This window comes from Sus scrofa, chromosome 4, assembly GCF_054392235.1.
Source record: "Sus scrofa isolate SSC_HxYL_T2T_F1_AM1 chromosome 4, Sscrofa_HxYL_maternal_Yorkshire_Landrace_v2.0, whole genome shotgun sequence".
Lineage (NCBI taxonomy): Eukaryota > Metazoa > Chordata > Mammalia > Artiodactyla > Suidae > Sus > Sus scrofa.
In genome coordinates this window covers 70958393-70973346 of record NC_139386.1, presented here as the reverse complement: position 1 = coordinate 70973346, position 14954 = coordinate 70958393, and the positions used below count along the sequence as shown (strand labels likewise).

The 14954-nt window shown below is 41.3% G+C and overlaps 1 protein-coding gene across 18 annotated transcripts in view; it reads left to right on the top strand.

Moving 5' to 3' along the window:
* Positions 1 to 631: 631 nt before the first annotated feature.
* C4H8orf34 (chromosome 4 C8orf34 homolog) overlaps positions 632 to 14954 on the top strand; it is a 470609-nt gene continuing 456286 nt past the window's right edge. For all 18 annotated transcript variants that reach the window (XM_085022191.1, XM_085022168.1, XM_085022172.1 and 15 more), the window contains exon 1: positions 632 to 1075. In XM_085022191.1, coding sequence (XP_084878317.1) covers positions 1007 to 1075 — 69 coding nt within the window. In that variant the 5' untranslated portion in view covers positions 632 to 1006. The remainder of the gene's footprint in view (positions 1076 to 14954) is intronic.

The window sequence follows — 14954 nt, the reverse complement described above, 5'->3', positions numbered from 1 at the left end:
TAGCCATAATTATATGTGGGTTTTGATCCAGTGAGGATCAGGAAGGCAAACTTGGGAGGGCCGGCTCGCTTTTATCTCTTCTTGTCAAAAGCTAAAGATTTGCTCCCAACCTTTGCGTGTCTGCACTTTGGGAATTTTCAGGTGGACTCAGCCCGTCGACCTGTTCCAAGCCAAGCCAGATTTCCTAAAGGAAGGCAAACCCTCAGACCCACACACCATCTCGCAAGTCTGCCGATCTTGGACCCTGGGCTAGTGGGGGCAGCGCAGGAGGTGCCAAGGAGAAGCTGACAGGGGGCGGTGGGGACGACCCTCTTTCGAACTGCCTTTGTAGCTGCCAAGAAGCAGCCAACAAGCACCAGATTTATGTGCACTTGGAAAGAAGCACCTTCACCATTGGCTTTCGGAGAGGCGCTGTCGCTAGGGAGCGGCTGGCAGGGCGAGCGCAGGCTGGGGAGCAGCCCCGGTTGTCGGCTCCAGATCCCTGGGAGAGGGGCGCCCACCTTCGGGCGCGGACACGCACGCACGCGCACGCTGGCCGCGAGTTCGAACCCCGCCGCCCCCAGCCGCCCGAGGGCGCCCCCCGGCGCCGCTCTAGGCAGAGCCGCGCCTCCCGGCTCGCCTCCCGCCCCCTGATTCCTGCAGCGGTCGCTTGGAGGAAGGAGGAACCGGGAACCTCTGCTTCAGTTCCCGCGGCCCGGGCGCTACGGAGAGCCGCGCGGTGGACAAGAAGGCGAGCGCGATGCGGGAGCGCTCCCCTTGCCTCCGAGTTGTCTGAGTTGGCGGCGCCGCGCCCGGGCTTCCGCCTCTCGGCGCCCCACGCTCTCGCAGCTCCCGCGGCTGCAGCCCACGCCCGCGCCCGGAGCCGAGCCCGCCGTGCCGCGCGGGGGGGAGCAAGGGCTCCCGAGCTCCTGTCCCGGCCGCTGTCCAGGGGAAAGAGCGGGTGTCCCCCGGAGGAGGCGCACCGCCGCGCGGTCTCTCGCACTCTCTGCGGCCCATCGGTCTCTCCATGGCGTCTCATCAGCAATCCCGGATCCAGGCTTACCTGGAGAAGAACAAGATCGGTCCCCTGTTTGAGGTAAGGCGCTGTGGGCGAAGGGGGTCCCGCGTGTCTTTGGGGGAAGGGGTGCAGAACACCCCGGAGGGAAGGAAGGAGAAGAGATGCGCGGAAAGGGTGCCCCTGTGGCCCCAGTTCTCTGGCATCCAAGTGTCCTGGAACGCGGCCGCGCGGGCACTTGTTCGGTTACCTGGGCGTGGACAGGTGAGCTCCGGAGGGATAAGCCTCATCCTGGCAGGGCAAGTTTGAGGTGTCACTCCTGCACCTCGCAGCCACATGCACAGGGCCCGCACAGGGTGAGATGGACGGATGCACACACTCAGTCTTACACACACTTTCTTCCTGGAATTCACACTGTCTTGCGCGTTGCTTCCCCCTCCTCCCCTCATGTGGGCAGTAGTAGAATTCGAAAAAAGGTGGAGGAGGTGCTTAGCAATGGGATGGATGCAGGAAGGTTAACTGGAAGAAAACTCAAGTGGTAAGGAGTAGGCTTCTGGCGGGCGTGTTGAATGAAATTGTCCAGCTGAGGCGCTGACATTGGTTTCTGGGTGAAACGAGAGTCCTTTGCATTCATTGCAGACCCTACCTGTGTTAGGGGGAGGAAGGGGGCGGAGAAAGGTTCGGGAAAAGCACCCGCGTATTTATGGGAAGGAGACGTGTAGCTCTGAGCTGTTTTCTCTCGCCATCAAAGGAATGATGACAAAAATACAGAAGGAGAAAGGAAGAGCGGGCGAACAGGAGAAAAATGAGAACTGGAGACTGAAACCTGGCACCGGGAAAGCGTCCCGCTGGTTGCCAGGGCGCTGGGCAGCTGCAGGGGCCGGCGGGGAGGGCTGCCCAGGGTTCCTTCCTCTCCCGGTCCAGCGGTTCGGCTGGACACCGACCCGCCGCGAGTATACGTGGGAGGGCCGAGATGTCCCCTCCCGCAAAAAAAAAAAAAAAAAAAAGAAAGAAAAAGAAAAAGTACACACAAACCAAACCGTTTTGGTCATTCTTGGGCGGGAGGTGGGGGTTATACTTCCGCAGTCTCTTAAGGCTGGAACGCGGCAGAAGGAAGAGCTAGAGGATGGAGCACCTTCTCCGGACTGAGGAGAGCAGAACGACAACTGCAGGGGGAAAAAGAATGCAGTTGAATGTCCCAGCACAAAAAGGGAGCGGACAGGGGTATGGTCATAACGGGTTTCAAATAACCAAGATTTGCAACAACTCTTGTTTCTCTAACCAACGAGTAAGTTCGTATCTTGAGAGATAAACAACCGCTATTTCAACTGAAACTGTTCTATAGTCATAAAGTCCTACAGTGTTATGCCTTGATTTTTGTTTCTGCCAAAAGTTCTGCGAAAAGAAGTCCACATACAAAAACAGATAGAATTGCTGGAGCTGCTAGAATTCTTTTCTTTGAGTCTAAAGATTAGAGACTATACATAAATATATATCTATACCTATCTCTCCATATCTCTATCTATATAGATGGAAATATTCTGAGTTAAAACATAATAGCCTTCTGTGGCACTATGTGTTAACTGCATCAAAAGAATCATAAATACATTCGGAGTGTTTCTTTAGTGTATAAAGTGTGTTTTACCAGTGAAAATAAATGAATTGTTTTTAATAGATGTCCTCATTTGTTAACTTATTTCAAAATTCCCAAGGTTTTCTCCAAATGGTAATAATAGAGTTGGGACTGTATGTAAACTTTCTACATAATTAGGAAATAAATCCAAATTGATTTTTTAATGCTTATTTTTTTCCAAATGCTCACCAGCTAGTTCCATTGATGAATGTTAAATTTTGACAAAAGTGTCTCATAAAATCATTAGCCCTCCTCACTAAAAAACAAACAAGATTGCATGCTTTTATTTTATTGATTTTGGGGATCATATATTGCATATACCCCTCATTAGCTTGGATTGCAGTGATGAGTAGTTAACATTTTGGGGTTTTTGTTTTTGTTTTTTTGTTTTTGTTTTTAAGGCCGCACTTGCAGCATATGGAAGTTCCCTGCTAGGGGTAGAATCCAAGTTACAGCTGCTGGCCTGCACCACAGCCACAGCCACGCAGGATCTGAGCCATGTCTGCAACCTCCACCACAGCTCACCGCAATGCCAGATCTTTAACTCACCGAGCACAGTCAGGGATTGAACCCGCGTCCTTATGGATGTTAGTTGGATTCGTTACTACTGAGCCATGATGAGAACTCCCATGAGTAGTTAACTTTTAAGGGGTGAAATGCACTTTACATAATTGAAAGAAAAAAGTGGGTTCTCTTCTACTGAAAGCAGGTCCTTACGCAACAATTTTGATCATGAGAGAGCTTGGTCTTGAGAGGAGAAATACACATACTTCCCCAAACTGGGAAATCTCACTGGCTTGTAGCCTTCCTCTCCTCATGCTAGAAAACAAGCAGAACTAGGGTGCAATGTTCTAACATTCTCCTCAAAACTCCCAGGACGCTGGGCAGTGGTTCTCATAAAAATTGCTTCAGGAGATCTGATGAGGAGCCTAGGAATCTGAATTATTAAGAAGTAGCATAAATTATTGTCACATCTTTAATTCTTGGGCCACATGGTCAGAAACAGTGACATAAGCTAAAATTTCTCTTGACCAACCATGAATTAGAATAGTTAGGTGATCCCTAGTTTTAATATCTGTGCTTTGTTGTGATTTTTGTGTGTGGCGGTTGAGGCACTGGAGTTGGTGACATTGGCTTATTTTAGTTTTGAATATATGAGACCTGACAATATGTTCCCTTAACAGATTTTGTAAATTAGGACTGATTAAAAAAAAAATCATTGGAGTGAAGTACTTCAGAGAGAATATGTGAATGTTATTTAAAACAATAGCAAAGGTAACATGCTGGTGTTGAGAATGCTTGGATACTTGTTGTTGTTGTTTTTCTTTTTTTAAAGCCTGTACAGTTTATTTACTTAGTTTAGATAATTAGTTTATTTCTTACTTAGTTTATTTACTTCTAACAGTTTATCATTTGAGAAACTTATAAAAGTGCTACATGCAATATGGTGTTTCAAAAACTTCTTTAGCATGAAACTAATCTTGTTTCCAGGTTGATTTAGAAGTATTAACTTATACTACTTTTAACTATTCTGAAGCTATTTTGAGGCATTACAAAACCATGTCTAGAAATGACTGCATTAGAGGCTTGGGTAATGACATTTTAATTAAATGGTATAAAGATGTAAGGTGAAAATGTTAAAAATGACAGATTCCACAAACTCTTTGAAATGTTTGTAAGATATTAATAATTTTAGTGTCCTCACTGGCCTACTCAGGGCAGGCAAGTGGCAGTGAGTCTGAACATTAGTCTATAAGGAGAGCTTTACATCGCTGCAATAAATTAGAGCTATAATCCTATTTAACATACATTTCACACATAGCTCCTTACTTAGCTGGTAAGATGTGAAATGGTTAGGCTCCCACCAAAGTAAACACACATAGGTTTTTGCAACACACATAGCTAAGTGCAAACACAAGACTTATCTCAAACCCTAGGGCTAACCACTGAACAGTCCAAGAAATTGGCTGTCAGAAATTCTGTTGCGTGTTGGGATCGAGTGATCTATTTTGTTAGTATTGTGAGCAGTTAAATTTCATTCCCAAGAGGTTATATGATGTGAAATGTTGCAATAAAGTCCTTATTTTTAATACAAAGAAATATATACTTTGTTTCTCTTGTCCAGTTAAATAGAATAATTATTTGAAAATTGTTGGTTGGAAAGGTGCCAGGACAGCGATATATCTTGGTTCAGGCCTGACATACTCACAAGAGTGTGAAATCCTATGCCTTATGATTTCACTCGTATGTGGAATCTAAAAAAAAAAAAATGTTGCAGGTGAACTTATTCTAAAACAGAAATAGACTCACAGACATAGAAAACAAACTTATGGTTACCAAAATAGAAAAGGAAGAAGGAAGGATAAATGAGGAGTTTGGGATATAAGAGATACATTCTGCTATATACATAATAGATTAAAATACAGGGTCCTATTGTATAGCACGGTGTGCAGTATATTCAATAGCACAGTATACTCAATATTTTGTAGTAACCTGTAATGCAAAAGAATCTGAAAAAAGAAGATACATGCACACATAATTGCTGTACACTTGAAACTAACACAACATTGTAAATTCACTGTACTTTAATCATTTTAAAAAAACCAGACTAATGGGATCTTCATAAAAAATCTCCTTGGAATTTTTAAATCTCTGTATATTGAAAATACAGCAAGCTAAGTTCACCACATTTTCCCACATGTGGGCTGACCCACTTCAAGAAGAATGGAATCACTTTGGGACCTTCTGGGTTTAGTTCAAAGGGCTTCTGCTCACATGGTCTCCATTTGTGTTCATTGATTTATGAGATGGACTCATCAAATGTATGGTTGACCCTAGCAACCAGATTTTGGGTTCTAAATACCATTCCCCATTCAGTGGAACCAGGTATCCTTGGAGAAATGGTTAATTCTGGGCTTGGAGCTAGGAAATATGAGCTGAAGCCTGGAACATATTATTATGCTAAAAAGTAAGGAAGTGGTCAAAGAATGATCATGTCAAAGGGACACAGAAGCCATTTGAAGAGGCTCCCATGAACCAAACCTGGGACGATTTAAGAATCGAAATAAAGATTGATAGTCACATTATCTTACTTTATAAAATAGGAATGTTTTATTTCACACATTCATGGGATGCATGGATGTGTTTCAATTATGGGGAGAAGAGAAAGCTTTGCCTTATAATAAGTACAAATAATAAAATTGGAAGGGGTGATGGAATTAGAAAATCACTACTTGGCAGCCAGCTTGCTAAAAAACTAATGGGTGAAAGTGGGATGAGGAATGAGATGTTACATAATCTCTGGTATCTTTCCAGAAAATATTTATTAAATATAAAGGGGAAAAAAGTAAGTCTGTAGTGAAGAAACCTGGCAGACACTCCTTTACTTATGTGATGGGCAAACCAATATCATGTTCCCCCAGTTAGGATGCAATTAAGACAATGTGGCATCACTTCTGTAATATTCATGTCACTCACGTGTGTCTTAAATAATGAGGAAATATCTGATAAGCCTGATGGGGAAATTCTACTGATCTGGAGTCTTAAAAAATGTTAAGATTATGAAGGTCAAAGGAGGTCTCAGACTGAAAGAGATGACAACTAAGTGCAAAATATGGTTCTAAAGTTGATACTTTTGCTGTGATGGATATTTTGGGGAAATCTGGCAACAAAACCAAAATGGGGCTCTAGGTGAAGGGTATATGGATTTCCTTATGCTATTCATATACTTTTTCTGTAAGTTTAAAATTATTTCAAAATTTAAAAATACTTAAAAAAAGACATCTAGGAAACGAGTACTAGTTCATTCATTGGGTTTCTTTAAACATTCAATTATGTGAATGTAGTTAAGAATTGTATCAATGGTTTATATATGGCAACCAATAAATAATAAACTAAAATTCTGAGTAAAGAAAATTTAAAATTCCAGTTAATTAAGTGTATGCATTCTCCTCTTCTCCCTCTCAAAATTTTTTTGAAATATCAGCAAAAATCACACACAAAAAAAGGAGTTTCCGTTGTGGTGCAGCAGAAACGAATCCGACTAGGAAGGATTAGGTTGTGGATTTGATCCCTGGCCTTGCTCAGTGGGTTAAGGATCAGGCAGGCATTGCTGTGAGCTCTGGTGTGGGTCACAGACGCGGCTTGGATCTGCCATTGCTGTGGCTGTGGTATCGGCCGGCAGCTGTAGCTCTGATTAGACCCGTAGCATGGGAACCTCCGTGTGCCACGATGTGGCCCTAATAAGACAAAAGACACACACACACACAAAAAAAAAAAATCAGCAAAAATATTAAAAAATAAATGCATATGAGTCCTGGAACATAAGAAAGAGTGCTGAGGCAGAGATCATGTCTCTGTTTCTTTTTGCACAGCACTTCTTTATTATGAGTGGTGGCATCTCCTTTGCACCTATATGTGGTCAGGTGTCATAGAGTTAATATATTGTGAAAATGCTTGGAATTTCCTGGAAGGTGCCTTAAAATATATGGACTCAGTTGAGACATCTTCCCATATGCACCTCCCGTCCCCTGTGGTCTGGAATGCCTCTTTGTAATGCCTCCCTCCTGCCCTTCCTCACTCCTTCCACATCCCCCGGCAACCACTGATCTCCTTTTTTCACTAAGAGTGGTTTTCCTTTTCTAGAGAGTTGTCTGTAAATAGAATCATACACTATGCACTTTTTTTCTAGGGAAGGTGTGTATTTTTTTAAACTTAATGTCATTATTTTGCAATTCATCCATGTAGTATCCTCTGTCAGTAGTTTATGTCTTTTGATCGATAAATTAGTATTTTGCTTGGATTTCTGCTTTTGTTTCTCTTGTCTACCTGGACTAGATTGACTGATCATAAGGTAAGTGTATGTTTAACTTCCTGAGACATTAGCCATTAGTTTTGAAAAGAGCCAGAGAAATACATTATACCTTTAGACGAAAAAAACAATTTGAATGACACCAGATTTTTCATCAATCTATGGAAGGCGGAGTTCCCGTAGTGGCGCAGTGGTTAACGAATCCGACTAGGAACCATGAGGTTGCGGGTTCGGTCCCTGCCCTTGCTCAGTGGGTTAACGATCCGGCCTTGCCCTGAGCTGTGATGTAGGTTGCAGACGCGGCTCGGATCCCGCGTTGCTGTGGCTCTGGCGTAGGCCGGTGGCTACAGCTCCGATTCAACCCCTAGCCTGGGAACCTCCATATGCCGTGGGAGCGGCCCAAGAAATAGCAACAATAACAACAACAACAAAAAAGACAAAAAAAAAAAAAAAAAAAAAAGACAAAAAAAAAAAATCTATGGAAGGTAGAAGGAAGGGGCACAGTGCTTTTCAAGTGCTAAAAAGGAGAATCTAGAATTCTGTTAGAAAAAACAGCCTTCAGAAGTGAAGGGGGAATCAAGAGAATTTGTCGTCAGCAGGCCTTCCCTAAAAGTATGGCTACAGGAAGTTCTCTAAACAGGAAAGGAAATGATAAAAGAAGGAAGTTTAGAACTTCAAGAAGAAAGAACATGGAGAGAGCAGTAAGTGAGTAAAGATAATATTTTTTCCTTCTCCTCGTGAGTTTTCTAAATTATGTCTGAAAGCTGAAAACAACTTTAAAAATGAAAAATGTGGCTGTAAATGCATGTAGAGAAAATATTTAAGGAACTAGTCTTATAAGCAGGGAAGACTAAAGGTGCAAAGGAGATAGGTTTTCTCTATTTCACTCTAACTGGTAAATCACAATGCTTAATTGATTGTGTCTGTAAAATGTAATACCTAGAGCAACCACTAAAAAAGCTATACAAAGAGATCCCCTCAACTATAGATAAATAAAAATGGAATTTAAAAAATGTTCAGGTAACCCCCAGTATAGGAAAAATGGAAATAAACTAAACAAAACAGAGAACAGACAACAAAAAATAACATGGCAGACATGGCTCTAATATGTCAACAATTAAATTAAATGCAACATGGTCTAAAAGACGGAAATTGCTAGAGTGGGAGTTCCCAATGTGGCACAGTGGAAGTGAATCCAACTAGTATCCATGAGGATGCGGGTTCGATCCCTGGCCTCACTCAATGGGTTAAAGATCCGGTGTTGCCATTAGCTATGGTGTAGTTCACAGACACGGCTTGGATCTGGCGTTGCTGTGGCTGTGGTGTAGGCCAGAAAGCTGTAGCTCCAATTTGACCCCTAGCCTGGAACTTCCATATGCTGCTGGTACAGCTCTAAAAAGAAAAAAAATTGTTAGAGTGGACTTAAAAAATGTGACCAATTAAATGTTGTTTTCAGGAAACTTACTTCAAATACAAAGATACAGGCAGAATAAAACTAAAAGAATGGAAAAATACTATGCAAACATCAAAAGGAAGCAGGAGTGGCTATGTTAATATCAGAAAAAGTAGACTCTAGAGGATAGAAAATTACCAAAGGCAGGAAGTTTCATTCTATAATGACAGAAGGGTCAACCCATCAGGAAAAAGAGCAATTGTGAATTATCTGCACTGAACAGCAGATTTGCAAATTGTGTGAAGCAGAAACCCATGAAACTAACAAGAGAAATAGATAAATCTGCAATTATAGTGGGGGACTGCAAACCCCCTCTCTTGACAATTGAGAGAATAACTAGACAGAAAATTGGAAACACTGTAGAGGAACTCAGCAACACATCAAACAACAGGAGCTAGTTGACTTCATAGAGCACTCTATGCAACAATAGCAGAACACACATTCTTTTCAAGTGGCACAGAATGTATACAAAGCTGGATTCTTCCCCAGAACCACAAAACAATCCTCCATTGCAATCAGACAAGCTGTTTTCTCCATCACAATGGGACAAAAGTAGAAATCAATAAGAGAAAGAAAACAGGAAAGTTCCCCCCCAAACACTGGGAAACTGTACAACACACTTCTGTATAATCAAAGAAAAAAATCACAAGGAAATAAATATACATCAGTGAAAAGGAAGATACATCAAAATGTGTGAGACGCAGTTCCAACAGTGCGGAGAGGGAATTTTATAGCACTAAAATGTGTATCATAAAAAGTGGACTGATGTCACCAGCCTGAGTAGTGGCATCATCCTGCTTTCTGTGCCATTCCTCTGAGGACAGTCTATCCAGTGGGAGAGAAGTTTCTTCTAACTGCAAAGGGTGCATGAGTGCCAGTGATCTGCTGACAAGAGGTATTTATTCATATATTATACCATGTCTTGTACCTAACAGCAGATCTTCAGTTCTTAATGCTGGGAAACAAGTGTGTTGCCTTCTGCTTTGTTGTGCATTTACTCAAGTGTCTAATGGGACACTGACTATAAAGCTCAGCAGATGTTTATTGCATTAAACAAAACATTAATTTGTATATTTTCTCCTTTCTATGGAGAAAAAAAATGATCAAAGATAAAACCAGCAAGCAAATACCATATTAATATTTATTCCTTTAAGACCTAGAGCAAAACCTCCCCCATCCCATTAATTAACCTTTAGGTGCAGTGAATAACTTTTAAATATGTACTTAACTACCTAATTCACTTGCATCCATATTTTCCCCTTTGTAATATCTGCTCTCTCGAGAGGACCTGGTAAATTAATTCACACCCCTCTACAAGGCTTAATGCATAACCACCCCCTCCCAAGTGCATTTGTATTTAATATGGAGGAAGATGCATGATATAGTTATATGGGATGAGGCAGGTGATTTTTTTGGAAGTAAGTCTGGGCTAGCAATCATTTAGTTTGCTTGATCCTAAGCAAGTTGCTTCATCTCCTTGAGCATCTGTTTTATCTGCAAAATAATACTTAAGGGGGATTTTGTGTGGAATATATGAAATGAAACAAAGTCTAAAGAACCCAGTCTGGTGCCTGGCACTTAGTGGACACCCAGTAAATGTTGGTGGTCATCCACATATCCCTCTTGCTTCTCTTTTTTATCACTACCTGTTACCCAGTGACAGGCCATGTGGAACAATCTTTTAAAGGTTGAGTTTCTTGTCTCCAGAGAATAGAACTAACTAACTCAAGTTGTAGTTCTGGTATCTCTGAAAAAGCATTGTGGCAAAAGTGGAAAAGAAAGTAGCACCTGGCAAAGGAAAGTATGTTTTGTAGTGTGTGTGTGTGTGTGTGTGTGTGTGTGCGCGCGCACGCGCGCGCATTCATTGGTGGGAGTAGGGGAGGCTTTGCTTGTTGGTGTGTCATAAAAGTGACAATATACTTTGGTATAATTTGGAATCATTATTCCATAATTAGAATACAATCCACAATACTCCTTATTAGCTCAGCCTTAATTAAAATAGCACACACAACCCCAACTCCCCTATCACTCTCTGTAGCATGATTTTCTTTGTTTTTCTTCATATCCCTTATTGTTCCTTATTGATATTATTTCATTGGATATGATATAACTGATTTCAGTATATATTGTTTATTTCACTAGACTATTAACTCCTCAAAGACAGATTTGTAGCTATGTCTTCATGCCTTGAAAATAGCTAGTACATCAGATGTATTCTCCTAAGTAGCTGTCAGAATATTTATGAATGAAAAAATCAGCGCCAACCTATCACATGTGAAAGGTATGGTTTGTGTATGAATTATTTTTTGCACTAGGCGTCTGGGACTGTTCTCAGAAGTTTATAGGAAATTTCACTTTCTTGAAAATTCATTATGACTTTGTTGTCTTCTCAACATCTATTCTTTGGTGCATGATGTTTGGAGCTTCATTTATATTCATTTGGTACATATTTATCCGGTGCTGTATTATGTACTGAGACATATAAATTCAAGAAAAACATTTCCTGTCCTCAAAAGCTCATGCATGTGGTTCCCTGGTGGCTAAAATGGCTAGGGACTCAGCGTTGTCACTGCTGTGGCTTGGGTCACTGCTGTGGAGTGGTTTCAGTCCCTGGGTCCCTTGCCTGGAACTTTTGCATGCCTCAGGCATGGCCAAAACAAAAACAAAAACAAAACAGCAGAAAAAACCTCATGTGTATTTAGAAAAGACTGATACACTTGGGTTGCTCTGAACCATTCTGTTCTGATAATTATACAAAAGCTGACCTTGGTTTTTTTGTTTATATGCCTGGTCCATTTCATACTCATCAATACATTCTGTCATTATACACCTAGAAGTTAGAAATTTATATTTGAAATTCACATCTAGAGATTATTTTTTTAAGAAACTCAGTCCTAGAATCAAGTATGTCAACTGAATAAGGTAAGGGGCAGATTTGTTAAATAGAGTAGTTTCTGTTGTTATTTTTGTTCCTGAAAGTTCTTAGCAATAATAAGACATCTGAACAGGAGTTAGTAAAATATCTAAATTAACTCATGGTGGGATAGTGTTCTACATGCAACATACTGATAGTTTCAGGTTGTAAGTTGTTCCTTTAACATAAAAAAAAGCAATTTCTTTTTGAAGTATAGCCTGGAGCATATAGGAGTGTATAACTCCTGCTGTTCCTTCGCTGTTTGAACATATTGATCTAAATTCATAGTGACAAGCTGTATTGAATTGAGGATGTATTTGATTTTTACATTAAAATAACATATCTATTTGTATAAAGTGAACTTCATTGTATAAGATTTATTGTAGCTTCATATTTTTGAGAGATTATTTTTAATATCCCTTTACCCCTAAGAATGCTCTCTATCGGACCTGGTACTGTTTTGGTTATTTCATTTTTTTCCTGATGTATTTTTTTTACTTCCAAAATAGAATAACAATCTTAGCATTATATAAAATGATAGCTAAACCAGCTACAGTTTACTAAGCACAGAATATTATTTCTGTTCTGCCCAAAAATATTTATTGAAAGATTCCCCAGTATCTTTCCTCTTAGTGGTACAATAATGACAGGAAAAACAACACTTAAAATATACAGATGTCAAATACTCTCCTTTTTGAAAGCTCACAAAAAGTCCTAGTTTTGGCAGAATTATTTTCAATCTGACTGTCACTTAACATTGTTAGGACATTGGGTGCAGTTACCTACATTCTGTGGCTACTGTCTATAGATTGGTCATGAATTCAAGACAGAGATCAAAATCACTTGGTTTATGTTCAGTTTTGAGAAATAATATTGAAAGAAGAATTCATGAAGATCATATACATTAAGTTCTTAAGTTATTTTTCAAAGTTACTTTATTAGGATAAAATTAGTTTGATGATGATTTGGGTACCCATTCTGGGTAAGGTTGGACTATTGAAGAATCACTTTTGCTGAGCTGTACAGTGGAAAAGCCACTATTAAGAGTCACTCATTGTAAGAATCGGCCCATGAAAACACAGTTTTGCCTGTTAAAGGGTGTGGGGTGGTGCGCTCAGGGTATTTGGCAGCATCCTCTTGTAAGAACTACTACGCATTTTTATCACATCAAAAGTAGTATATAACTGTATTGAATTGTGTACTTAGTGGTATTCCCTCCCTCTTTTTTCTTTCTTTCTTTTTTTTTTTTTTGGCATAGGCTTCCGGAAAACTCATAGCCTAGTGACAGCCAGAATGGAGACCGTTATCCTGAGGGTTTATACCCTCATTTTCCCTCCACATTTTCTTCACTCATTTTACTTTATCTCCCCCACCCCGCTTTTCATTTATGTCATTTGATCATAATGTTTACTTCTTTGGAAAATACCTTCAATTCTTCCTGAACTAAGACTGAATCTAAGTTTTACACAAATCAAGATGAAGTCAAGATTATATGTGCAGTATTATTATAACTTAGACACACAAAAAGAATGGACAATAAGAATGGTTTAGGGGGAGTTCCTGTCGTGGCGCAGTGGTTAACGACTCCGACTAGGAACCATGAGGTTGCGGGTTCGGTCCCTGCCCTTGCTCAGTGGGTTAACGATCCGGCGTTGCCGTGAGCTGTGGTGTAGGTTGCAGACGCGGCTCGGATCCCGCGTTGCTGTGGCTCTGGCGTAGGCCGGTGGCTACAGCTCCGATTCGACCCCTAGCCTGGGAACCTCCATATGCCGCGGGAGCGGCCCAAGAAATAGCAACAACAACAACACCAACAAAGACAAAAGACAAAAAAAAAAAAAAAAAAAAAGAATGGTTTAGGGAATTCCTGTTGTGGCTCAGTAGGTTGAGAACCTGACTAATTTCCATGAGGATGTGGGTTCCATCCCTGGCCTCGCTCAGGCGGTTAAGGATCTGGGGTTGCCTTGAACTACAGTGTAGGTCGAAGATGCAGCTCAGATTTGGCGTTGCTGTGGCTGTGGTGAAGCCAGCAGTTGCAGCTCTGATTTGACCCTAGCCTGGGAACTTCCATATGCCATAGGTGTGGCCCTAAAAAGAAAAACAAGAAATAAGAATGTTTATAGTTTTTATATAAGGTACCAAGTTGACTGGCTATTTTTGTCCTCCCAACCCACCCAATTTTTCAAGCTCTCTGGATACTGCACTATTAGTTTTAGCTTTAGGTCATTTACTTAATATCATTTCAATTTCCTCGAGGCCCTTACCGCATTTGTATATTGATAGTGAATTTCTTGTCAACTGGAACTGTAATGGGGATGTTTGGCAGAGGCTGAGAGAGGAAAACACTAATTAATTTGACCAGATCAGAAGTGATGAAGATGAGAGGCCAGGAGCAGGTAGTGGAGACGGGGGCCAGGTGAGTAGACGTGGTGAGAAGGCAGAAAAGAATGAGTCAAGAATGTTCAACTACAACCCTACAGTCATGCTATACCCACTCCCTCACCTCTTTTTAAAAGAGCTTTCTTAAAGAGCTGAAAAAACACAGAGTTGTTTACATGCTACCTGGCTTCACAGAGCCTTTTATTTCATCCTGTGCCCCAGCTCCTTGTAGGGATACTCAGGAATCAGCTGCCTGAAGCATGAAGAGGCTTGAACACTGAGATAGTCTCGAGAAGGTGACTGAAACCTTGGTAAAGAAAACACACTGCATCTCATTTTGGATGCGTCTGAGGCCAAACTGGAATCCGCTGTAACATCAATGCATCGCCGTGTTGCCCACCGTGTGGATGTGTCTGTGTGGAGACTGGAAGATCTTCTCTGCAGATCATCTTTTAGGTGCTTCAAACTCAAAATGACGAGCAGGGAGCCCAAACAACACAGGCGGTTCTCCTATTCCTTGCTTCTTTGTTCCGGCAGTGGTTTACTCAGCCACCTTTCTCTCCTCCCTTTCCTTAAATACATCTGGTAAATTATCAAATGCTTTCCATCACTTCGTGTGGAATGCCTCTTGTGTGAAATGCATCCCTTTCTTTTCTAATGGTTGCTTACTTAGTCGCGGCACCCCCACGATTCTATCTATCACATTGCCCCGCCTGGTCCGGTTTATATGGGGCTGACACGCTGACCATCCAAACAGTGATATTTATATTTCCC